This window comes from Pituophis catenifer, unplaced genomic scaffold, assembly GCF_029215685.1.
Source record: "Pituophis catenifer annectens isolate HBS135680 unplaced genomic scaffold, rPitCat1.0.hap2 SCAF_3, whole genome shotgun sequence".
NCBI lineage: Eukaryota > Metazoa > Chordata > Lepidosauria > Squamata > Colubridae > Pituophis > Pituophis catenifer.
This window is the reverse complement of record NW_027256883.1, coordinates 180,180,082-180,206,803: the sequence shown is the minus strand read 5'-3', so window position 1 is coordinate 180,206,803 and position 26,722 is coordinate 180,180,082. Positions and strand designations below refer to the sequence as shown.

The 26,722-nt window shown below is 40.4% G+C and overlaps 1 protein-coding gene across 1 annotated transcript in view; it reads right to left on the bottom strand.

Moving 5' to 3' along the window:
- LGR6 (leucine rich repeat containing G protein-coupled receptor 6) overlaps positions 1–26,722 on the bottom strand; it is a 134,232-nt gene that overhangs the window by 24,048 nt on the left and 83,462 nt on the right. The window contains exons 5-6 of the mRNA XM_070939894.1: positions 22,620–22,835; positions 9,532–9,603 (exon numbers count right to left, since the gene is read on the bottom strand). Coding sequence (XP_070795995.1) covers positions 9,532–9,603; positions 22,620–22,835 — 288 coding nt within the window. The remainder of the gene's footprint in view (positions 1–9,531; positions 9,604–22,619; positions 22,836–26,722) is intronic.

Here is a 26,722-nt window from a genome sequence, read left to right as displayed (position 1 = left end):
GCTGAGAACAAGGAAGAAAGAATCACTGTTTACCACACCTCCATTCCACCAACAGTAAAAATAAAATGAATATCATGTATCCCATGACTTCTTTGCAACATGTTGTGCGCATTTATCAAGCTGTACACAAGAAAAATGAAATGAAACACATCAAGCAGCTGCTGTGAAAGAGAATTATAAAGGTTTTTTTTTTCCTTGAAAGAGCTGCTAAATGACTGAAGCCTTGGAGGGGCCAGAGATCTTATAAAATTTCAGGATAATAATGTGCAAGAACCAGAGAGCCATGGAGTTTCAAAGAAAGCTCCAGTGTTATAGGAATACAAAAGTCTAGAACTGGTTTCAAAGTGGCAAAGAATTATTGGGTGGAAATATTCTCTGTTCATATTTTAATTTAGTGATGTATTTTCTACTAATAAGTCATAACTGTAACCCAGGCACAACATATCATATTGGACTGTTATGAGAGAATCCAGGCAGGCAGAGATCCCTATCTTAATCTGTTATGTTCAAAAAATCATGGCAAATCCTCCTGTTTTTCTTAATGTTGTCTGCTAGTCCAAGAAGCCAAGTGGAAGATAAGCAATCTGTATTTTACTGACCACAATTCAGAAGGATTTACCTGTGAAATAGGCCATAAAATCAAACTATTTGAGAGGCATATATATGATTTTGGCTGTTGCATTAGAAGAAGAGATATAGGTTTTCTACAGTACTAATATTTAGCCCCAAAAAGACTGATGGCATCTTGTAGATGTCAACCATTGATGGTTGACTACGTCCTGTAGATGTCAACCATTTCTCTACAAGGCAACTTCTGCAGCTTTGACTAAGTAGGGTTTGTTCTATCTCTTCACATTTGACTCAGATCTTGAACAAACCTACACTGCTCCCAAAAAGGTGTTAGTATCATTTCACAGGATCAAAGCTGTCTCTTCTGTCTGTTTCTCCAGGCATTCCCTCACACTAAGCTCTGTTCTGTAATACTTCCTTGGAGTGTTTGTTCTCAACTAAGGAAGCTTCTGAATTCCACGTGTTTTCAATTTTGGTTGAATTTATTTAACAAGTTGAAAGTAAACCTCAGGGAGCCGGACTCTCTTGGGGGGGTCCTTCACTATATAGATGCAAGACTCTAAAAGAAGGCTCTGAATGCAAGAAAAAACAAGCAGAGTTATAGTTATTCAGAAAACAACTAGGAAATTATATGGGATGAGGTGACAGAATTATATATGCGGAATGGTTTTGCATGAATCATAGAACTTATTTCATTTTATATTATTTTGTTGTCTTTTTTTGTGTGTGTGTGTCCAAGAGGTCATTGTTGGTCAAATCCTTAATGAAACCATGCTATCAAGTTGACTTCTTGTTGCTCTTTGATGATATATTAATTAGATTTTGGGGGGGGGGGGTTGGGACAGAAAAGCCCAGAATAATTGTATGAAATCTTGAACATTTCATGTGAATAGTGAAGGCAATTTTAAGTTCATTTATTGCTGGTGAGAGTTCATAGCTATTAATATGTCAACCTCAGGAAATCAGGAGTCAAGGCGGTTCAAATGAATACAAATTTATTGCATGCTAACACTCTCTACAAGAATCTGAACTTCTAATGGTCAAAACAAATTGGTGGTAGATGAGAACCAATGGAATTCAAGGTGGGCTGGACTTAGATCTCTTTTGGGTGTGAAGCAGGGGTGGGTTCTACTTACCTTTACTACTGGTTTGCAACGGGGCCACGCATGCGCATGCACATGCAAAGAAGCATTTTAATGACATCCGGGTCAGTGGGTGGAGCCTCCCACCGGTTTTACTACTGGTTCTATAGAACCGGTGCAAACCGGGAGCAATCCACCACTGGTGTGAAGGGACTTAGACTGATGACATGCTTGACCTCTCCCTTAGGCTCAGCCTGGTCATCTCCAATAATGTTGTTTTTGTTCAGTTGCTAAGTCATGTTCAACTCTTTGCAACTCCATGGATGAACTCTCGGAGTTCACCCAAATCCATGCCCACTTTATCAATGACTTCCAGACAGGGCCGGATTTAGATGAAAAGAGGCCCTAGGCTATTCCACTTATGAGGCCCTTTCACCTATAGTGAAAGTGTAATTTTAATTTTGCTAACAATTTGAATGTAGGGAATGTAGGCCCCTCTTGATCTTGAGGCCCTAGGCTGAAGCCTAGTTAGCCTATAGGAAAATCCGGCCCTGCTTCCAGAATTTCCCCCTAATGTTAAACCATTATATTGTACCCATCTCATTAAAAGACAAGCAGACAGGATCTTTAAGATACAGGTGGACTAGAACCCACTCTTCATTTGTAGACAAACATCATTTATGAATACAAGCCAGTGGTGAGTTGCCCCCGTTCAGAATGGTTCTATAGAACTGGTAGTAAAACCAGCGGGAGGCTACGTCCCCCACTCCCGACATCATCAGGACTTTTCCGCATGTGCAGAAGCGTGCGCGCACTGCCCCATTGCGAACCGGTAGTAAAGGTAAGAAGAACCCACCCCTGATACAGGCAGGGTCATATATTTTCTGTTCCAGTTAAAGGTAAGCAGAGATCAGGAGATCACCTATAGTGCTGCTAAGACTGGATAACCTGGTCAGGCTTGGGCACTAAAATTCAAAGCCCCCACAAATCTATATTATCACAATTATTTTCTCTCTGAACAAAATCAGAAGAGGTATTGTTCTTCCCCTTTCTTTTTCTCTCCTCTGCTTCCAATAGATTACTTTTGAAAGTTAAAGGAAAGAAAAGTAAAATGTGGCATGTTACTGTAAATGTGGAAAAATGAAAGGAAGAAGGGGCAAATACAAAAATGCTGAAAATGGGGAGAGAAATAATTGGGAGAAGAAGAATCAAGACATCTCTATGGCTCCTCCAAGAAAGCATCTTGCTGGAGGCTTCCTGGCAAGAGCCTTGCATATATGATACCTCTGGCTCCAACCAAAAGTCAATTCTTAAGCAATAAAAACCCTGATCAAGAAATCAGTAGGGAATCCTGCCATACCACCCACTTTTATATTTCATTATTTGCTTTAGGACTGCTTACGTAAATGGGTCTTCAAACTGCACACATGAAGATTGCCAGGGCTCCAGGCATAAAATACCTCAAGTATGCAACTTTTTAGAAATAGATTAATTGTTCAAAAACAAAATGTTCTTTTTGTCTTCACAGCCAGCTCTCCCCACAGCTTATTTGTGTAATAGCGCCAAATCACATAGTGCTAACACCATAATTGTAATAGAAGACATAACCAACCCATGACAAACCTATTATGTAATTTATTCTCAGATATGTTGGTGTGTGTCTCATTTGAACAGCAATCCTTGGTGGGATGGGGTGGAAGTGGTAGAGGATCTGCCATTTCTCAAGACTGGTTTTATATGCTGCATGGGACAGATGAACCTTTTCTTCATTTTGCTAGAATTTTTAAATGTTCTTTTCATTGCATATCATAGGCAAGAGCTTTGGTTCTATGAGCTCAAAGAGAAATGAAAGAGTTTTAAAAGCAGAGAATCCAAAGTACTTATCCTGATGGCTAAGCTATGCTCTGCAATGGTTAATGATGTTTAGAATTTATGAGTATTATAGGAGAATCTCATGGGCTTCTGTAGAAACATGCTGGCATAGGGACATTTCTATCAGTCTTACCAGGTAGGCGAGACAGAAAACACAAGCAGATAAGCTAATTCTACTTTTTGTTAATAAAGCTTTATCTTTATTAACAAAATTTTGAAAATCTGAAAGTACAATTGCCATCTCCTTTACATTCTGAGAAACTACGGAGAAACTTCTGGCCATCTTTTCCTGCCCATTATCTAGCTGAGGGTTGTGCTGTCTCTTATCTAATCTTTCCTTAGGCAGCATCTTTTCGCCCCGTTCCTCAAGGTCATTCCCCCGTATTGTTACAATTTCCACCTCATTCCCACTTTTGGCCTATCCCCATTCATCACATTTGGCCTATCCCCATTGCCAGTACTGATCCTACTTTCATTACATGTGTCTGCTTCAAAATAGGCAGTCGACTAACTTTTTCCCAGCATAATGGCTGAGAAAGCCTAACAGATTTTATTTAGATTTAACCTATTTGGGAAAGTGTCAGTATAAGGAGGAAAATACTACTTAACTCGAGCAAATTTAAAGGATGATTTAAGGCGAAAGGAGAAACATGTTGCCTGACCATATTTGTGTTGTGGTTGGATTCAAGTGAGAGAAACACCAGTAGCAATTACTTGAGGATATTTTGGTAACATATAGTAGTGTGTTTTTATTACAAGAAGTTGCAAATGAAGTCCACAATGCAAATAACACAATATTCAGATTACAGTGCAGATAATCCTACAATGTAAGATTTACTCAAAATAAATATACACATCTAAATATTGGGAAACTGTACTTGCATTTTGTGAGTGACAGTCACAATATTTCGTGGTACTCTTTCTCATCTTTTTAATATCTTCATCACGTTAAAAAAAAGTTTGAAATTGCACACTCAGAATCAAGAAAAAGATTAAGATTATGTGGAACAAGCCTCAAAAAGTATAGTTAGAATAACAAGTTAAAGATTCTGCAAATATGTACTGTAGAGAATTTGGTGATGGTTTGGACCTATAAAGCCCTTTATAGCTTGGCACCTGGATATCTTGCAGGATCGCTTATTCTAGCCAGTATCAGCCTGTCTGGTTAGAACCGTTTGGCAGAGACTGCTATAATTCTTTCACTTCTGCAGTGTGTGTGTGTGTAGGGTGGGTGTGTGTATATGCTGAAGTAAGGAGGGTTGCTTCTCTGAGTCAGAGTGGGCACTGTGCAAAGGCTCCGTCTGGAAGTGTCCTTTTTTGTTAATTCATTGAAAACTTGAAAAGCAAGCTGCTGTGGAGGGCCTTCCCCTATTGCCCCTGTTTATTCTCTGTTGTCTACTTTTGTGTAATTTCTGTGGCTTTTGCTTAACATTGCTTATTGTTACTTTTCTTATTTATGATTGTCAAGTTTTTAGACGGCACCATGGATGTTTTAACTGTAGTATTTATTCTATGTAAACCACTGAGAGTCTTGTTTGATTGCAGCAGGACAGAAACATGTTTAATAAATAAAGGGAAAAAAATAAATATGTTTGCTGATTACAGAAACAATTTTCTAAATTGTATTATTGACTGGGGCAAAGGGGGGATATAAATTTATGCTTGGATTCAGTTGGCTTTTTCACTGTCCACGTTTGCTTATCCCAATATTACTACTTCTTAATTACTTACAAGAATTTTTACTTTGTTTTTTTCTCTGCTAAAATATTTCTCTTGTTTCTACACAAAAATCTTGAAATCACCATTGTCTCTAAACTGAGTTAAACTTACTATATTTGTTCATTACTTATTTCTGATCCTCATAATCCAATAGCTCCAATTTACATTTATATTGTATGTTCGTCTCTTATTATTAACATATTTTCTTTAGCAATACATGTAATGTTATATGCTAACCACATCGCTCTATACATTTTAAATAAGAAACAAACTGTACCATATTCAGTGAGACTTATTCTCAAATAAATATGTATAGGAATGTAGTTGCATTAAGATACATATATATACACATGTTTAAAGTATTCTAATTATCCAAGAAAGGCCCTTGCTCTTTCCTGGGTAGAAAATAAATTAATTAATTTAAATGCCTCTTTTGATGAGGCCAAATGCTTTCAAACTGACACTTATGGGAAGTGTCCAAGAGGACAGCAATATAGACTTCCATTCTTGTTTTTCATCATTTAGCATTTGGAGACAGTTTGCTTCTGACCCTGGGGTAAATATAGTCAATATGATTATTGCTTATTGATTGACATGAGCTTTTAAAGTTTTAAAGTGTTTTTTAAAAAGCCATTCATATTGGTGAATGTAACATTATGTTGTGGTAGCAACATAATATCATAGTAATTATATGCGATATGAAAAAATATTTCCTTTGAGTCTGTCATGACTTTCAGTTGTTCACTTAATTGGATGATCTCAGATTCCAGTGTAATAAAAGAGAGAAGAAAACTTTCCTTTATTGCCTGTGGCATGCAATAAAATTAAAATCAAATTATCAGTTTAATGGGTTTGTCAGAATACATAAGGCTTTTGCTTTGTCATATCATTCTGAAATTTTATTAGCTTTGAGTGAGAAAGGCAGCACCCACATTATTATTATTATTATTGCTTTTCAGTGTGTATCTGACTTAATGGGGACTGCAACTTTTTATCACATGCTTGATTTTAGAAGAATTGATTAAAATAGGCTTTCCTATTTTCCTTTTCTTCGGCTGTATTAAACTCCAAGTATTATGATGCACTAGATAGCTGGCAGGGTACCAAGTTGGAACAGTCTGAACTAAAACTTCTGTAAATTAGGAATTGGTAATTTATTCATAATTCATAATTCATTTTGTCTTATTTCTCTGCCTCCTCACTGAGAACTTTGAGAAGGAGAAGAAGCTAACACACTGCCTGAACTGCAATTTAATAGCAATAGCAATAGCACTTAGATTTATATACCGCTTCATAGTGCTTTTAAAATTTAATTTAAAATAATGGATTAATTTAAAATAGTGGATTAGAATTTACATACCCATAGCTATAAAATGCGAGCAGGCAATTTGAAAAAACAACTATGCAATATTTTTCAGGTTTTTTTAAACCAGTTACTTTAGGATATTCATATGCAAAAAAATAGTAGATGTTATTGTGAGGAACTATAGTTTTTTGATAGAGCAGACAGAACAATGTCTGATATGTAGAAGATTCCAGATTCAATCTCTGTAGTTTCCAGATACCGGCTGGTAAATCTCTGCAGTTTACCAATTTTATCAGTAACCCTTGTCTAATGGATTAATATTCTGACTCCGTAAAAGGGAGCAGCCTCCTATGTTGTTTTCTTTCCTTAGAGAATTGCGTATTTAGAAGTACAGCTGTTTCAATATATTTGTGCACCAATTTATAATTAGTTGAAGGGCAGTTTCCCCATCTGTTGTTTCTTATTTGCTGTTTTAATTTTTAATGCTTTTTTCTCCCTCTTTTCCTCAAATTTTCTCTTCTTGGTATTTTTACAGTTCTCTCTTCCATTTCTTTTAACAGATGCTCTTCTGTTCCTGGAACACCTATTTCTCATTTTCTGCCTGCCACACGATCATCATTACTATACCCGTAGATTTGGTTTCTCTCTTCCTCTGCTTTGTTGTTTCCGCACCATTTCACCTGATAGCTTCAACTCTGTGATTTAATGTCAATTTTGGTAGAAATTGTGGCAGGCAATTTCAAAAACATGTTTAAATCAATCAACTTCCCAGAATAAAGCTTAGCTCTGTGACCATTATACCCTTGGGCAATGCACTTTCTTCTTTGCATGTATTGTCTTCTTTCCCTAGATGAACTGGCTAGGCTCCCTAATGACTTCCAGAGAAAAGGTGCCAAACCACATGAAAGAGAAAAGGTATGGAGGTTCCCTTCTTTCTTCCTGTTGTCTCCTATGAAAGAAGTATGATTTGGTGGCAAGGATTGCAACAGGGGAAATACCTTGCTATTTAATTGCACAATAGCAATGCCTGGTGGGAGAGGGACCTCATTGCAATCTGGTACTACTGCTTTACCTTCCAGCATCTGCTTCCTTCTGTAACTTATTAGGACACAACCCCATTTTTTAAAAAGAAACAAAGCCAAAGTATATACTTTCAGGTTGAGTGTAACAAGCATGCCTAAAACCGAGTGTCTTTACTGCAGGGATTAGTACAATATAAATATAATCCCTGAAGAAAGAATTCCAAAGCTAGAGCTTCTGATGGATTAAAGTCCTGGCAGGACAAATCTAGCAGGAAGGAAGAAGGAAAAGTGTGGCATTTCCACATTCCCCCCTTTCCACTCCTTGGGCTTTTGTTGTGATGCATTCCCTCTCTTTGAAATGTTTAAAGCAACTCTAGACCCGGAGTGGATCAGGAGCTAATTCCAGGTATTTTTGGAAGTCTATGAGATCCTGTAGATTCATGGGCTTTCCCAACACCTCCAGGAAATTGACATTCTGATATTGAGGGAGATAGGATAGACTCTTCTGCAGGCTGAGAATATTTAAAATGGGGCATCTCTCCCCCTACAAACAGAGACTTCCTTTTCCATCCTTGATGAGGGAAATAAGATTCTATGGCTCCTGAGATGCCCCTCAAAGTTCTATACGGTTGCAGAGTAATTTGCTCCACAGGAGTTCATAACCAGATAGGGTACAAAATTTGGGGAGGTGTTTCTGGAAGTACTCAAAATGAGTGATTGTTTTATTATATGAGATTTAATAAGAGCAACCAGCTTTATTAACCTCCTGATGATAGAATTGTTAGGTAGCAATAGTAAAGAAGATATACAAAGCCTGCAGAACATTTCTGGAATTCTTTCCAACCTCTTAATTGCAGCTCCACCCTGGGTCATGCAACAAGAAGAGGGAATGGGCTTAGACTGGAACAGCTGGCAACATTGTGGATGGGTGCCCAACTGCTTATTCTATAGGGATCCACGGGGGAATTTTTTTCTGGATGGTTTTTCTCTGCAGAGATTTGACTCTTTTTAAAAATTCCATCTTTCTTTTGCCAGCTTCTCCTGCCACTCCAGATGCATCCTATTCTGTTCTGTTTTTGAAGTGTTATTATGTTAACAGACAGATGACAGTCATAAGATTTCCAAGCCCCTTGACGTATCTTTTCCCCCCAGTTTTCTGTTAGGCTTGCAGTTTAAAACTATGCTCAGTTTCTTTCAGTTCAGCCTCCCTTGACATATATTCAACATTTATATTGAACAACATAAGGAGAGAGTGTATAGTTATGTTTAACTCATTTGCCAACCTAGGATCAGTCTGTTTTGCTCTCGTTGATTAGATTATGGCTTCCTGTTTTGTATAAAGATTTTGCATAAATAAAGGAACCAGTCAAGAAATATGCTGCAGACTAACATTTGATAGAGAGCCACCAAAGTCTTGGAATAGGTATTCAGATGCTGTGATGTATTTATTCCTACAAGGATCAGAATCATTCAAGCAATGATTTTCCATGTGACTCTATGGAAGTTAAAATTGGACTTTGAAGAAGCAGGATAGGAACTGTATTGACATGTTTATACTTTGTTGGAAAGGATTGCTAAGAATATCAGGAAACAAACACAAATATATATCATAGAACAAATTAATCCAGGGTTCTCACTCAAGGCACAAATTATCAAAGTTTAGACACATTATCTTCCCTGAGAAATCTGCAACACCGGGAAAGATGAAAAGAAGAATAAAGAGCACAACAACAAGCAAAATTAATAGACTCAGTTACTGTAATGATGGGTATCCTTATGGAATATCTGAAGGACCAGGCTGGGCTCAGATTGTCCTGGAGAAAACATTTGTGATCTCCAAGAATCAATACTCACTTAATGGCACATAATCAAACAATCACTCAAAAATAAATAAATAGCATAGGAAACACAAAATCCTGTACAAAAATAGTAAAAGCACAAAGAAAATTCAGCAACTCACAGAGTTTCCAGATTATGGAGTCCTTCAAAACCATGTATTCCCAAGTGCTGGATCTGATTATTATGCAGGTGTCTGCAGAGAGAAAGGAGAGGCTTAAATTCTGAACATCAAACAGTTTTCTTTCTTTTTTGTTTGAAGAGAAACTGTAAACTGAACACTAAAGGTCAAGAATGCTCATATATATACACTGCTCAAAAAAATAAAGGGAACACAAGCAGAAGACATCCGAGATCTGAATGAATAAAATAGCCTTATTAAATACTTTGTTCTTTACATACAGTAGTTTATACACTGCTCAAACAACTAAAGGGAACACAAAACCAGACGTGAATTAACCAATTTTCAAGCTCATTCAATTTAAAACTCCAGGATTTATTGTATTCCTGTTGATAGAATCAAAAATACTACTAGCACTGAAAACCTTCACTATGGCCTAAAATAGCCAAAGATACCAGTTTGAGTTTCCTAGGTATATGTACCATTTTGAGCAGATCAGAAATTGTCTGACAAAAATGGCTACAAGAGTCACAAAACACATATTTATCAATTAAACTATTCTCTTACTGACCTCACACAGAACTTTTTCAAAGAAATGAAACCACAGACACCACACGTTTTTCTCTGTCTGCTTTATCAAGTCTACATGATGTATTTTTTTTAATCTTCAAAATCCAAAGACAATGGCAGGGAAGGGAGAAAGTTTAGCAGTGACATCATGCAGACATCACCAAGAAGAGGGAGAAACACAGCTGGGTCAACGTGTTCTTTAATATGCCTCATTATGCCTTCAGATCACATTTCATGTCCTGACTGGCTTTATTAGTGCAAAGCTGGAATGATGAGGTAGTAATAGGTAGTAATTGCAGTAATAGGAATATTCTGTATTGGCCAAGTGTGATTGGACACACAATGAATTTGTCTCCGGTGCATAAGCTGTCTGTGTACATACAAACAACAAAGTGGGAAGTCATAGATCATAAATCATAAGATACAAACATAAATCATAAGATACAAACATCAAGTGATAAATCATAAGATACTAATAGAAGAAGGTAGTAGGAAAGATGAGAAGATGAGAAAGATGAGAAGATGAGAAGGACAATAGCAATATAGCCTTACCACATGGTTAGATATCCTTAGGCATAAGACAGTGCTGTGGGAATTAGATATTTAGCAGAGTGATGGCATGGGAGGAAACTGTTTTTGTTTGTGTCTAGTTGTTGTGGCATGCAATGCCCTGTCTTGTTTATTTCTGTTTACTAAAAAATACCCCTTTGTTTGGCCATGATTGGAAAGAGAGAATTGGACGCTTTGCTGAAGTAATGAACATTGAGAGAAAAAGGGAAGCATTCCTATTGCTGAGACAACCAGGTCAATGCTCTCTTACTTTGATTGGGGCTTACAAAGCTTGATTTGATGGGTTAGAACAGTGTTTTTCAAACTTGGCAACTTTAAGACCTTTGGACATCAATTCCCAGAATTCCCCAGTCCACATGCCAGAAATCCACATATCCACAAGTTGCCAAGTTTGAAATCACTGGATTAGAGCAAAGAAAAATAATGCTTCCTTTGCAAATATTATGGTTTATATCAAGAATCTGACAAAAATAAATCTTCTAAAATGAAATATAGTATATGAACAATTAAGCTGGTCATCAAAGTGGTCTCTAGTCTTGGGGAGAATCATGGCACTATTTTGTAGGAGAGAAAGCGAGTCATTCCAATCTTTTGTGGCTTCTAGGCAGTGCCCTTGGTAACCCTGATATTACCACTGGTTCTGCAATGCAAAGTCCAGAAGTGAGAAAAACAGTGCTTCACAATGTGCTCAAAGAATACATGTATCAGCTCATAATCAGGACAGTGATAGAATGGAAGTACAGATTCCTAGTGCAATTGGATTTGCCATGCCTCAAGGAAGATTCTAACCATCAGCAGGTGAGTCAATGGAATTATAATTACTTGTGTTTAGTCTAAATTGGCATTATGAGAAAAAAACATAAATCCAAACTCACTTGGTCTGAAAGTCCAGAGGTTTGGCTAAGTGGGAATTTCAGGCAGCCTCAATGTATGAGGATGAGAGTAAGTATGTGGTTGAGAAATAGAAGCCTGTGACATCCATAAATATTCCTGGCCACAAGTTTTTCTTGTCCTTTAAGGTTAGCATAGGCAGAAAAAGGATTTGCCCAAGAGAAAAAATTTGGATCACTCTAACTTGTAATATAGGAGATTAATTTCATTCAAAAGCTAAATCAGAACATTTGAATATAAAGTAATGAGTCTTCACTGACAATAGAAAAACAATACACACCAAACCCAGATGTTTTCCTCTATCGAATTTTATGGGACATAGTTAGATCAGAGTGCCCTGACATTACTGTGAACTTTTACATAAAGATCATATCTGTATTTAAATTTCACGGAAAGTTGGACCCCTTGTTGAAAATCCAGAGTTTGGATATATAATAATAGTAACACTATTCACAATGTTCTCATGTAGACATATGAGAAGAATATGATAAGACTTGCACACAGGCAACTCAACTAGCTTTGATTTGCAGCTGTAAGATAACTCTAAGAGGCTTAGAGGCTTCAGTACATACAGCAGATGTACCCTGAATGGAATAGTTTTAATCTGCATAACATATCTATTCTGTAGTTAATATTTAAACTCTGAACACTGCTCTGTTCCATTATACAAGAGATCTTTCACTAGCATTTGCTATTCACTTTATCCTAAGTTTGGGAGAAAATATTCAGACAACTCTTCTTGATATCAGAATTAATTAGTGTTACATTGAGACGAGAATGTCAGCATTGCTCTATCACACAAACATAATCATGACTGTATAAGAGAAACAGAAAGATACAAAGGTTGAGCTGTTTCTGGCTTAAATTTGGCTTGGAATGTTTTGTTCTGTTTTGAAATGAAGCAAACCATGAACATTCCAGTCCCCCAAGAAACATTTTATAATCTTACAAGCAACTAAAAGACTGGAACTTTCATGGAAAACGGAACACCCATCTTTGCCACCAGCTCTGTAACAACACAAACAAAAGAAGTTTGACTCATAATTAAGTTGAGACAGTAAATATTTGAGAAGAGGGACTTTTCTTCCATCCTTCCATCTTCTTCTCCATATTAAATAATCTTAACAAATAAAATAACTGTTGTAGTAATCCTCGCCAAATTTGTTGGTTATGTTACAGATGGTTTGACCATTTCAGAAGTAGTCCTTGGATGCATGGACTTCTATCATTCTTCACATCCATATTTCCTACATTAAATCAGTGGCAAACGGGATAGAGTATATACTGTAATAAGTATATCATATTAGAATAGCAGAAAAGAAAACATTTAGGATTATTCTAAACGGAAACCACTTTCAGAACAGCAATTTCTTATTTGTTTAGTGGAACATAAAATCTTATATATCTTGCAAATGTTTTTATTTCATCTATCTTATCCAATACAATCAGAAAGTAAAACTATCTGCTAACATCTTGCCATGTTTTGAATGTACATAAACATTCTAGGGACATGAAAAATGTTACACAGCATTGTAATCTTTTATTATATAGGCATATCTTGATAGTGAATGCCAGCTTCTTGGCAAGCCTACAAGGTGCAGACAATTATTCACAATACAAATTTACCATTCCCAATGCACATTTTTACAAGATATGGCTCTCTTGTTATGTACACAGAAAGATACCCCAACTCTAGAATATAAAACTTGAAGCACTTTAACGCCAAAACTGAAGTTGCTAGATTGAGGCCAAGAAAAGCAGAAATTAACAAGGTTTCCCCAAATTAAGTTTTAGAACATCCAGAAAAAAGGAAGTCCAAGAAAATTGAAGCAGAGTAACAGATGCTTCAGGTCCTAATTCTGAAGGAATAGTTTATACGTCTAGGAAAGAATTTGTATTAGAATGTTAACGTGCGTTACTAAATGGTCCTATCTTTTAATTCTGTGTGGACACTCAGTTGTTGTCTATATAGTATTTCAGCCTTTTATGCATGTATTTTGCTCATGAGTAAATAATTTCCCTTTATAATTTTAAATCCCATTCTATTTATAGGTAGTTCTATCTTGTCATTTGCTTGTGGTACTGAATTTACCTTCTTCAATAGGAAATGTTGGCATTGAACATCTAAAGTTAAAATGAGCTATTACAGTTCTTCTTGTCTTTTCTTTTTATAAAAGTTTGATTGTATTTATTTCTTGTGAGATTGGTCTCTCTCCCGTAAAAGGGCTGAAATATCTAACCACATTTTAAAATGCTAGATGAACAACAGGTGATGCTATTGGAGTTTTGTCTTTTTTACTTTTTAACCACCAGAAAAGCAGTATAGGGTATGACACTTATATCTTTCTCACACACCTGGGCAACAGTGTTGTCACTGGCAAATTCTTTCAACCCAGAAGCACCCTTCGGTTAGCTTTTTAGGTGCTTCTGACATGAATACAGACAGGCCCGGGTTAAGGGAGCAGTTGTCAAGCCAGATGCCCCATGATAGCATGTATATGAATATTTAAAGGATATCTGGAAGGTATTTAAAAGATGTCTTCACTGGTATTTCCACTACAATTTCTCTTTCAAGTTATAAGAAATTTTAGGGATGCCAGTATTTACCTAGAGCTCTGTTTCCTTTGGAGGAGGATACTGAAGACTTAATGCATTTTTATGATATGGGGTTTAAACTCACACATACTGTACATACAGATCATAAAATAAGAGGTTCACTTTAGTCACAGTTCAATCAATTTGTATTCTTCACTGGGTTTCCCAGGAGACCTGGAATCAGATGATTTCCTAAACAGCAAATCCTCTGTTTCTGATTAAATTTGCTGCTTCCAATTCAATCCTGGTATTAGACTCTGGCTTCATACAAACCTATTTCATCCCCTTCTCCTTTGTTTTTAGAGCAACAGATATTAGATAATCATACACCTATTCCCCTTTTATCACATAATTCTACCCCAAGGCCCTCCAAATGTTGTAGAATGCAATTCCCAGCTTCTGTCACCTTCCCTCCAATGACCAGTTGTTGTAGTGGTTGTTCCCAGGAGCAAAGCATCTGGCTGTGGGCATCACTGTGCAGTTTGGGAAAGTACCATTTGCTCCTTTCTCCATTTAGAGTTTCCAAATAAGTAAGGAAATCATTGAATTAAGGAAACCATTGAACTGGAATTGCTCGCACCAAAAAGCTCCCTGTGGCAATATCATTTCAACACCAGAGATCTTTTCTGCTGCCTATCATCTGCTGCAGCAAAAGAAATGAATATTTAGTACTGTTTTTCATGGATCAGAGCCCAATTACAGACAGAAAGAGCACAAATTCTTATTTGAGATCCTATTTCATTTGGAATGAAAATAGCCAGCCTTTTATTATAATAATGTGTACCAGTCCAAAACTTAAACAATAAACAAGGGATAGAGTATATTAACTGTTCAGAATGGACGTTGGGCTTACCTGATACGTCCGTTCTCGTTGTAGGGGAACGGCTGTCACCTTGGGGGTCCGACATAGCCATGCAGCATGTGACCGAGTCTACAAAATTAGCTTAGCTCCGCCCTCCTATCCAGTGTTTCGGCGAGGGCGTAGATGTAGACTGACGTGTCTCCCTGGAACGAGAAAGAGTTAGTACACCTCCCACCCCGTGGGACCAGAAGGGAGGGCGTGACAGCCGTTCCCCTACAACGAGAACGGACGTATCAGGTAAGCCCAACGTCCATTCTCCGCATAGTAGGGGAACGGCTGTCACCTTGGGGACATACCAGAGCTGAATGTCCTCCAGGGCGGGAAAAGAGTCGCGCCGGCCGAGGGAGGAGTCAGGAACGATGAACCGCCTGTAAGACTCGACGGCCGAAGGCAGCATCCGAAGAGGCAAACGCATCAACTCTGTAATGCCGGATAAAGGGCGTGATAGACGTCCAGGTGGCCGCTCGGCACACCTCATCCACCGAAGCGCGGGTGGCCCAGGCTGCCGAGGTCGCCGCACTCCGAGTCGAGTGAGCTGTAATTCGAGGAGGTACAGGCAGATGAAGCCGTTGGTAAGCGGTTGCAATAGCGGCCCGAATCCAACGACCTAAGGTTGAGCCAGAGACCCGGGATCCAATGGAATCCGACTGGAAGGACACGAACAGCGCCTCCGTTTTACGGAATGAACTTGTCCGAGAAAGGTAGATGCGGAGGGCTCGACGTACATCCAGAGTATGCCAGGATCGTTCGAGGGGATGAGAAGGACGAGGGCAAAAGTTAGGAAGGACCAGTTCTTGAGACCGATGAAAAAGGGAGTTGACTTTGGGTAGGAAGGCCGGGTCAAGGCGGAGTACCACTCTGTCCTTATGGAAAATACAAAGATCCTGGCGTATTGAAAGAGCTCCCAACTCAGATATACGACGAGCCGAGGTGATCGCCACTAAAAACAAAACTTTGAAAGACAGAAAACGCAGAGAGACCTCCCGAAGGGGCTCAAAGGGAGAGTCAGTAAGAGCTCTGAGGACTGAATTCAAATTCCACGTCGGAAACCGATGGACCACCGGAGGCCGTAAATTGGACGCTCCTCGTAAGAAGGTCCTGATGAGAGGATGGTGGGCGAGAGATTCTTTGGATCCACAAGTCAACACCGTCGAAAGCGCCGCCACCTGGCGGCGCAGAGTGGAAGGAGCCAACCCAGCGTCAAACCCCTCCAAAAGAAAGGAAAGGACCACAATGATTGAGGCCGTCATCGGGTTTATCCCCGAGCGACCACACCAGGAGGAGAAAGCGTTCCAGGTTGCCTCATATATTTGCGTAGTAGAACCACGGCGAGCAGCCTGCATAATGGAAATGACCCGTGGAGGAACAGCAGCATTGGCTAACAGACGCCGCTCAGCCTCCAAACGGTCAACTGGAGGCTCGCCGGGTCCGGATGCTGAAGAACCCCTTGGGAGAGAGATAGACTGCGTCGAGGAATGTGCCATGGAGTCGCTACAGACAGGGCGCAAAGGTCCGCATACCACGGTTGACGAGGCCAGTGCGGGGCAATGAGAATCAGTTCTGCCCTCTCGTCCAGGAGCTTCTGAACCACCCGCGCCAGAAGAGGCAGAGGGGGAAACGCATAGAGTAGGCCGGACGGCCAAGGAGAGCGGAGGGCGTTTGTGGCCTCTGCACGAGGGTCCGGATACCGGGAGAAGAACCGGGGAACTCGGCGGTTCGAAGAGGTGGCGAATAAATCGACAATAGGAGTCCCAAACCTGCCCGTGATTTCCCGAAAAAGAGGCTGAGGAATGCTCCATTCTCCCGGATCTAGAACGTGGCGACTGAGGGCGTCCGCCTGAACGTTTGAAGCTCCTGTGATGTAGTCCGCCTTGAGAGACCGAAGATGACGTTCGGCCCAGAGACCGAGGCGTAGAGATTCTGTTAGAAGTAACCTGGAATGAGTCCCCCCCTGTCTGTTCAGATGGGCTTTCGTAGAAATGTTGTCCGTTAGGACCAGAATGTCCCTGCCCTCCACGAGGTGCTGGAAACGAAGAAGGGCCAGGCGGACGGCCCGCAGCTCCAAGAAGTTGATGTTGTTCCGACGTTCTTGTACAGTCCAGAGGCCCTGAGCTTGATGCTGAAGCAGATGTGCCCCCCAGCCCCGAAGGCTGGCATCGGTCACCAGAGAAAGACGATGGGGTTCGCGAAAGCAACTGCCCCGAGCAATGGCGTCGGAAGTCCACCACCGAAGGGAGGAGGCCACTTGAGGGGACAACCGCAGGAGGATGAGCGAGGAGCTGTGGCCGGCCCGTTGGTGAGGAAGCAGGAACCACTGGAGCTGCCTGCTGTGCAATTGAGACCAGGGAACTATTCCAAAAGTGGAGACCATTTTCCCCAACAAACGGGACAGTTTAAGAACAGAACAGGAACCCTCTGCTAAACACTGAGAAGCCAAAGAGGAAAGACTAACTTGGCGTTCTGGGGAAAGGAAGACTAACGATGAAACGGAATCTATAGTAGCCCCTAAGTGGAGAATACGGGAACTAGGTGCGAGCTGGCTCTTGGACCAGTTAATCGAGAAACCATGAGCCTGCAAGGTGGATAAAACCAAATCTAAATCACGTTGAGCTGAAGGGAAGGACGAGGACTGAACCAAAATGTCGTCCAAATAAAATTGTATGCGAATAGAAAGGGTCCGAATATGCCCGATGAGGGCGGCCATAATCTTAGTGAAGACCCTCGGAGCGGACGACAACCCGAAGGGTAGGGCCCTATACTGGTAATGCTGTCCCAAAAAACAAAAACGGAGATACTGACGGTGGGAAGGAGCGATACGGATATGGAGGTATGCCTCGGTTAAATCTATGGAGGAGAGCAAATCCCCTGGGTGAATGCATTCCAAAATGGTGGATAAGGAATGCATTTTGAACCGGCGGTAAGTAACGTACCGGTTCAAAGCCTTCAAATCTAGGATGGGACGCCACCCCCCCGAGGACTTCTTAACCAGAAACAAGCGGGAGTAGAAACCCTGGCCCCACTGCTCTCGAGGAACCCTCTGGACGGCCCTCAGGTCCAAGAGACGGGAAATAGCTGAAGACACCAAGGCCCTCTTAGTAACATCCCGTGGAATGGGGCAGGGTAGGAAAACCGAAGGGGGGGTAGAAAGGAACTCTAGATAAAGCCCCGACTTAATAGTAGACAGGACCCAGGCATCAGAGGTAGAAACCTCCCACTGATGGAGAAAAAGAGACAAGCGTCCCCCTATGGGCGCAAAATTAGCGGGATCTACGCTGGAAACGACCCCTGCCGCCCCTGAATGAACGCTTAGGGAAGAACCTATTTCCCTGTCTAACCTGGGCATCCTGGGAATGGGTCCTCGCCGGAAAGGAACGTTGAAAACGGTGTTGGAAAGGACCGGGATCGGGAGCACGAAAGGACTGGTTCCGAGGAAGAGCTGAAAATCGAGAATCCGCACGCCTGGAAACCGAGGGAAGAATCTTACGTCGGTCTCTAGTTTCAACCAGGAGGGGTTCCAATGGGGGGCCGAACAAAGAGCCTGCCGTATAGGCCGCGGAAGCCAACTGCCACTTGCTTCGCATATCGGCGTTCCAGTTGCGTAGCCACAGAAGACGACGTGATGTAACGTTGGAACTTAAGGCCTTGGCTGCAAATCTGGTCGCATTGAGAGTGGCGTCTGCTGAATATTCCAATGCAGCTGAAATTTTGTTCAAGTCCTGACGGGAACGAGAGTCGGCAGGCTGAATGCGGTCCTGAAGTTGTTTGATCCATAACAAAGCAGCTCTGTTGAAGAATGAAGCCGAGGACGAGGCCTTGACGGCCCAGGCAGCCGCCTGGTGACCTTTGAGCAGGATTTTCTCCGCTCTGCGATCTTCCGGGCGCAAAGAATCCTCTGGAGGCCCAGCGGGACGGGAAGAATTGCAAAGAGCCACTATTGGGGCATCCACTGTAGGAGGTTGCAGTAAATCCGCAAGGGCGGGAGCAGAATTGTACAGCCTCTTGTCAAGGCCGTTAGGACTAGGCCCAGCCCCAGGTAAGTTCCACTGGCGTTGGAGCACGTCTAAGAAAAGTTTGGGAGCCGGGATGGTTTCCGGGTCCACTGTAGGCTCCGCGAAGACCGCTGAAGCTGGGTCAGGAACAACAGAATCTGGTGGTACGGAAGGAACAGTGCCCAAACGGGTAGTCACTATGGCTTTGCGTAATAAGGAGCGAAATAGTTGTGGTTTGAAAAGACCAATAAACGGAGTTTGATCAGGGCCCAGTCCCTCGTCATCGGACAGAGCCGAATCAGGAGCCTCATCCACCTCAGACAGAGATGCGTGATCCGGGGATACCATAGACTCTGCCAGGTCTTGCTCGGACATGGAATCCCCAGCCGGATCCAACGGTTGATGCTGTAAAGGCTGAGGGGCAGGATTTATGCCGCCCTGTTGCATACATTGGGCCAATCCTTGTTTAATGACCCTGGCTAGCATGAGTTCAAAGCCATCTGGAACGGGCGGAGCCGAGACCACTGAGGAAGCCGCTGGAACTGGAGCGTCTCTGACCATCCCTTGTGGAGCCTCAGGAGCAGGAACTGTCTGAAAAAGAGGCTCAGCGCCAGGCACATGAGGCGGTTCAGCTGAAAAAGAGCCATCCGGAGAAAGCTCCCGGGCGGCAGAGGAAGCCAGTGAAGGGGCAGGAGACCGAGCTCTCGAGGAGGCCACTGGGTCGCTAGGGGTGGTCTGGGCCACGGAAGATAAGGCTTTGTTAAAGGCCTTCTCAATGGCCTTGTGGCGCCTCTGCTCATCCCTAGCAGATGAAGAGCCAGACTTGCTACTTTTGCCTCGATGTGATCTGGACTGCTTAGGAGAGGGGCCCTCTAATGGATCATCATGGGCAGGTCTTTTTGAAGCTTTGCTGGTTTGGTTAGGAACCGATTGATGTTTAGCCGCCATCTTAGAAAGGGCCCCGTCTGGATAAAATATGGTCAAAATGGCCGCCGACACTGATAACGGGACGCCGACGCTGTCCTGAGCGATTACAGGGGCAAGCCTCAGATCCGAATAATAAGCAGTAGAAAACGATCGCTAACACAGCGATCAGACAGCCATACAAAGATCGCTAGCTCAAGGCTATTACTGCGATCTATTTTTGCGGCCAAGGCAAAGCAGTCCGGGCTGTCAATCAATTCAAACACGCCGCCAGCCAAAGGGCTGTTAATGCGGCTGGCGGCAGAGATCGGGAGAGCCGAGGCTGGGAGAGAGAGAAAAAAATTCGATCGCAGACCAAAAAAAGGCCGAGTAGCGATCCCGGAGCGCTCTCCGCACTAATAAACAGCAGCGCCAATTTCAAATTGAGAGTCTTACCCGATGGTGAAGCTGCAAGCTAGAAATAGCGCGCGCAAAAGCGCCGCCGCGCTCAACCCGATGGCTGAGGGGAGCGCGAAGCGGCGGAACGCAGCGCTGACGACAAAAAACAGCCAAAAAATAATAAAAGGCAATAAAAAAATTCAAATTTAACAAAAAAACAAACAAACAAACTAAGCTGAAGCAGAAGAAAAGTAGATGTTCGGTTGCTTCACAGGGAGACACGACCGGCCAGCATAGACCGAGTCGAAACACTGGATAGGAGGGCGGAGCTAAGCTAATTTTGTAGACTCGGTCACATGCTGCATGGCTATGTCGGACCCCCAAGGTGACAGCCGTTCCCCTACTATGCGGAGAATTAACTGTCCCATTACTTGCTCATTAGACAAGACTTTCTCATTAATTTTTTTAAGCTTACTTCTGCTGGGACATTAAACATTTTGTTCTTTTCAAAAATTTCTCAGAATTCATAAAGTTTTCTATGACAATTCTGAGATATTTTCTGTCCTTTCCATCTTCAGACAGGTTTTAAATGCTTTAATGGGTCTCAATATGTTTTCCAAACAATGCAGTTAAATACAATCTTCCTTTAAAGTGACGATGTACAAAATTTCACTCTGCATAAAGCTGCACATGCCATACATGGAATAATGAAAGTTGATTCCGCTGCCTCCTCTTACAAGCTGGCCTATATGAGAGTTACCTGGTTTAGAAAATATCCTGTGTTGCTGTTACAGTCCTACGGAAGCAGCAGATGGAACTGGTATACAATCCCTTAATGGGAATATAATTTATTAGTACAGTTTTGTTCCAGATTGGAAAGTGTATATTTTGAAGTTGTCTCTTTCCAGTATCGGAGGATGAACAGGCATGTAGCTCCCTTTGGACCAAGGTGTGCAGAGCAGGAAAACATGTTACTGCACCTGGAAAGATCATATCCTCAGCAATGAAATGCAGATGAGGGACATCCAGAAGGATTAATCAAGCTGTAAACGACATATTTCCTACAACATCTCTGCAGCTGTTCTTTGGTCTCTTTTCAGAAATGGCTATTTCAGTAACTTTCTGGTGAGGATAGTACTTACATTTACAGTGATAAGAAACTCATCACAAACTTTTTTCCTTAGCTCATTCTATCTGTACATACATGCATGGGTAGGAGAAGATAGATATTACTTTGCTAGGTTGACAGATTTCTACTGGGATCACAGAAAGCATTTCTACCCAAAGCATATGCATTTTTCTCCGATCAACTCTCATGCCTGTCATTCCCATGATATCATCCTTTTGTAACCGCTGTATCCATTTATTTCTACCATATAAGAAAACCTGCCCTGAAATTGGTTTTCAGCTGGAAATGCCAGCACTCTGCAAAGCCTTCAGGAATTCTTTCTTCACTTTTTCTCTCACCTTCTGGGCCTCAGCACCCTTCTTTTCCCTTTCTGCTAATCATGTCCAATTCTTAGATCCTGCTTGGACAAGTCCCTGCAGTAAGTTATAGAACCCTAGGCACCATAAAGGGAATGTTAGCTTGATGGTGTTGCCTCTTCCTTTCAACTGAATTTGAAATTTCAAGTTTTATAGTATTTTAATATAGTATTTTAAGTTTTATAGTATTTAATATAGTATTTTAAGTTTTATAGTATTTAATATAGTATTTTATAGTGTTCTACATACAGAATTTATAGTATTCTGCCACTTGCTGTTTTCTTTTTGATGGAGGATGATCCTCATTCAAAATGTCAAGTCGATTGAGTTTATTGATTTTCTTCTCTTTTCTATGGCTTGAGGTTGAGGGGATTTACAGAAACCTGAGGTGGACAGCAGGTTCTTCGCATTTCTAGATGCATGTTCTGAGAGCTGTTCTTTCTTTTTTTTCTCCATATACAGTAGTTAGCGCCATTACAGTGATGAAAACAAAAGGAACATATTGTGTCTTCATTCTAGTGATTCACTATGGAGCTCTATAGACTTTGTTGGAAATAGTGATTTTGGAGATCCATAGAAACAAAGTAATAGCTTTTCTGAAATTCCGTTCTAAGATGCCTACGTTGCAAATTCATCATTTCTGCTGGCAGAAAAGGTGGGAAAACATGATGGCGAGGAGAATTTACTAGCTTCTGTGGCCTTCTTAGGTCATTGTTAAGTAAACTGTCTAGACTAGAGTTATTTTAGTAGCTGATGTGGCATACCAACTGATAAATAAACAAACAAAAAACTACAAATAATAAATGGAAGAAAAAGGAAATACTTACAATACCACAAGGCTAGTCAGGTTCTGGAAGGCATAGTCAGGAATGTGCCAGATTCGGTTGAGCGCCAATGTCATTGCTTGTAGAGCTGGAAGATTATTGAGTGCTTTGATAGGGATCTCTGTCAGGGCATTATCATCCAACCAGAGATGACGTAAGGCAGGCAACCCTTCAAAGCTCTTTTCAGGTACAACAGAGATCAGATTGGCATCTAGGCGTCTACAAGAGTAAAGTGGATAGCAAATCAGATACAAAGACAGATATGTTTTTATGTTCTGTTAGTTAAAAACTTGAAAAAAAATCACCTCAGAAGGAATATTTTGCTCAGAAATTCAAGAGGCCATGTACTAAACATTGGATAGTTCTAATTTTTCCTCCATCATTTGCTTTGATAGGAAATAGGACTGTGGGGTTAGGCCTCAGAAATAGGATGGCATATAATTTCTTTTGATTACTTTTAAAATCTTCTAATGGTGATAACCACGATTATATTATCTCTTATGTACATTCTACTACAATAAATAAAGCTGGTCTGGGCATTTTCTTGTAATAATAATAGGACAAAAAGATTAAAAAGAGGTTGAAGATGGTAATAAAATAAAGAGGCAATTGATGGAGAGGAGAGGGGAAATGAAGATGATCAATATATATAGTGAGACACATTGGTAGTTCTTGTGAAAAAGCAATTATGTTAAAAATAAGAAAGGAGGAAACATGAACAATTTATATACTGTATTAACTGTTCAAATAATGTTGTTGCTAAAGTTATAATTGTTTGTAAACAACTAGTCCTCCGAATAAATAAAATGAGAGTCATAGAATAACAAACCCCATCTCCTGCCTAAGATCCCAGAAAAAGAACTCATAAAGGAGACAATACATCAGTATAAGAATTCTAAATTTTCATTTAGGGATGGTGGCAGTGAAATTTTATACTATATTTATTTATTAACAAAACAAACTTAGAAGAAATTTTGCTTTTTCTAACCAAAGAAACCCGGTTTGGTGCAATAACCCATAAAAATCACATTACATGGTTGACTTAATTCCAATTGACAAATTAAGTAGAACAATTCTGCAATAGTCCAAAGCCAGTCCAGACTAAGATGACATGTTTGCACTGAAAGGATTGTAATTCACTTTTAGTACCTAAGGAGAATCTATTTTCTCCTGTGTAGAACCCACATTCAAATATCCAACTGGCTTGCCAAAGTGTCTAAGATTTAATTCAGGGCAACTTTATATAGGCTTAGGGCCAGGGTACTTACGAGACCGCCTTCTGCCACCAATAGCCTCCCACCGGCCAGTACGCTCGCACAGAGTGGGCCTCCTCAGGGTGCCGTCCGCCAGACAATGTCGGCTGGCGACCCCCAGGGGGAGAGCCTTCTCTGTGGCGGCGCCCACCCTCTGGAACAACCTTCCCCCAGAGTTACGTATAATAACAGACCTCCGGATTTTTCGTCGGGCCCTGAAAACCTATTTATTTCAACAAGCTGGGCTGGCCTGAGTTAAATTTTAAATTGATTTTAAATTGGGTTATCTTAATTTCGGCCAAAACATTTAATTATTTTAATATTGTTCTTAAATTTTGTATGCTCTGTTTTTATCTTGGCTGTGCACCGCCCTGAGTCCTATTTGGAGAAGGGCGGTATAGAAATTTAATAAATAAATAAATAAATAAATAAATATAGCAATGGCACAGTTAGACTACTTTGGCATCAAATCTGGAATTTTTAAATTGAGAAGATTTCTAGCCATTTAGGAAGGAGTCCAAACCAATTTTGAATACATTATGTGAGGATCTAGTTCTCTTGAGAAGGAGCTAGTAGTGGGAATGGTGAAAAGAAGGAGACGACGACCAGCAGTAAGGTGGATGGATTCAGTTACAGTAGTAATCAGTACCTCATTGGAAGACCTGAAAGCCCAGGTTAGGGACAGATTGTCAGAGAGAAAATCTATCTATGTGGTTGCTAAGAGTCAACCCTGACTTGATGACACAAGATCTATATTACACACCATCAACTCAAATTTTGATTTGATATACACAGCACATTTAGGAGCTAATAGTAATACATCTGCTGCCTTTTAGTCTTCAAAATATTTTTATTGTGGTATGACTTTGGCAACTAATAACAACTGAACAAACCAAAGCAGAAAATTAAAATGTTTGGATGATCAACTTGAAGAGGAGGAAAAAAGACTAAAACTACTTTGCTTCATCTGAGACCAGGTTTACAGTCACAATAAATCAGCCATATGGAATCTTTATTTCCCAAAATTTCAGTTTGTATGGTATTTATGAGAATTCTGGAAGTTGGTCCACAAATCTGTGAAGTAAGAAAATTAGAGAAGCCTGTAGTAAGTAATAATGTGGTTTGTTTGATTTTGATTTAATATGTGTAACCTTAGCCAATTGTAAGAATTCATTAAGCAAACCAAGGATTACTGTTATATGAAGTTTGCCAACTAGAAAAAATAATCCAGTGTTTTAGTGATTGGATGGAAAATTAAGCCTGAAATTTTAAAATAATTTTAAAATAATACTTTTTAAAAACAATCTTTACACCTGAATGTTTCTATTATCTTACTACCTATTTAGACTTAATATTTGTAATGAAATAGTTATTGCAGGACTCAGCACAGTTTTTCAGTCTTCTGTTTTTTCAGGAAACTGATCCTGAAAAGTTTCCCCGAAGCCTTTACCACAAAGGAAATAAAGAGTGTAAACAATAATACCGTCAGACTTAAATAACCTGCAACCTTGTTTCCAGAACCAAAAACAGCTTGATGTCCTTGCTGCTTGCCCACTGTCCTAAAAATATGTAGGAGAGTCTAAACTCCCAAATTATGATGTCTTGCGAATGCAGCTTCTCTTACGGAATATAAAAACTTTACTTCCTTGGCACCAAGAAGCTACTAATTATATCATTAAACAAAACAAAAAAGCAACCATACGCTCTCCTCTTTCTGCACGGTGTGATTATGGCTTCTTAAGTACTTTCTATTCTGGTTTCTACCTAGGATAATTGGACAGATTAGGAGACAGAATAGGCCAGTGCCAGCTTGCTCCATTTCCACATAGAAGTTTACATTTTTGCTGCTACCGAGTTCCTCAGATCATGCCACAGTTAATGGGTTGGTTTGTATGAAAAGCATTAACCCTGTGGTGGGAGGTTTAAGGCCACATAAAGGAACTGAGATAAGACTCTGGGATTTATGTACAGAAGTCATGGCAAGTCTTGAGCTCACTGTGGCTAGGCAATGCACTTACTATGGCTTGTTGACACAAGCCAACTTAAACGAAACATATGAATCTGACCTGTTGAACTATTACTGACATTCATTGCAGTTTAAAGTTTCTAGCCCAAGTAGTGAAGGAAAGAGAAAGGGGGCATAACCTGCTAAAACCTTTGTGTTAATCTATGGTTTAATGTTATGGCTAAGGGTTTACATGTTTAGACATCAGTACTACTGAGTATAAATTGAAATGTTATAATTTTTTGCTTCTAATAAGTAGTTTATTCCTGGTCTCTTTCATGGTATACGTGCTTTTTAGCTTGAAAAGCAAGATAAGTAAATAAGGAAAAAACAAATTACCACACTACAAAATTTAAACAATACCTTCTTCATACAAAACCAGCAGAACTCAACCACATTTAATTTGTTCTCTATCTTCAGAGCTTCCAGGTTGCCATCAATTTAATTTTGTTATTTAGTAGGGCCTACTGGTGGGTGAATTTTAGGAGCTACGGTTCAATGTTCAAAGGGCACCAAGTTATGGAAGGAAGACCTGTAGGTCCTCAAGTACATAACAATATGAGGGTATATGCTGATAAATACGAACAGCATGATAAAGTCTCAAATGTGCTTCTTATTGACCTCGATTAGGGAGATATATGACCCTGAACCCCATCACTTAAGTACATGACTTGTTAAATTTCCCTTAATAAGAAACCAAAGAACAGTGAAGATGGGTGATTGGTACCAGATGTTCCATATAGTAGATGTGCCTTTGCAGCAGACTGATAGGTCCCAGATGTTAAATACAGTAGATGTATCAGTGCAGCAAGAAGACTGACAATGGTTGCCATAGGATGATTACAACA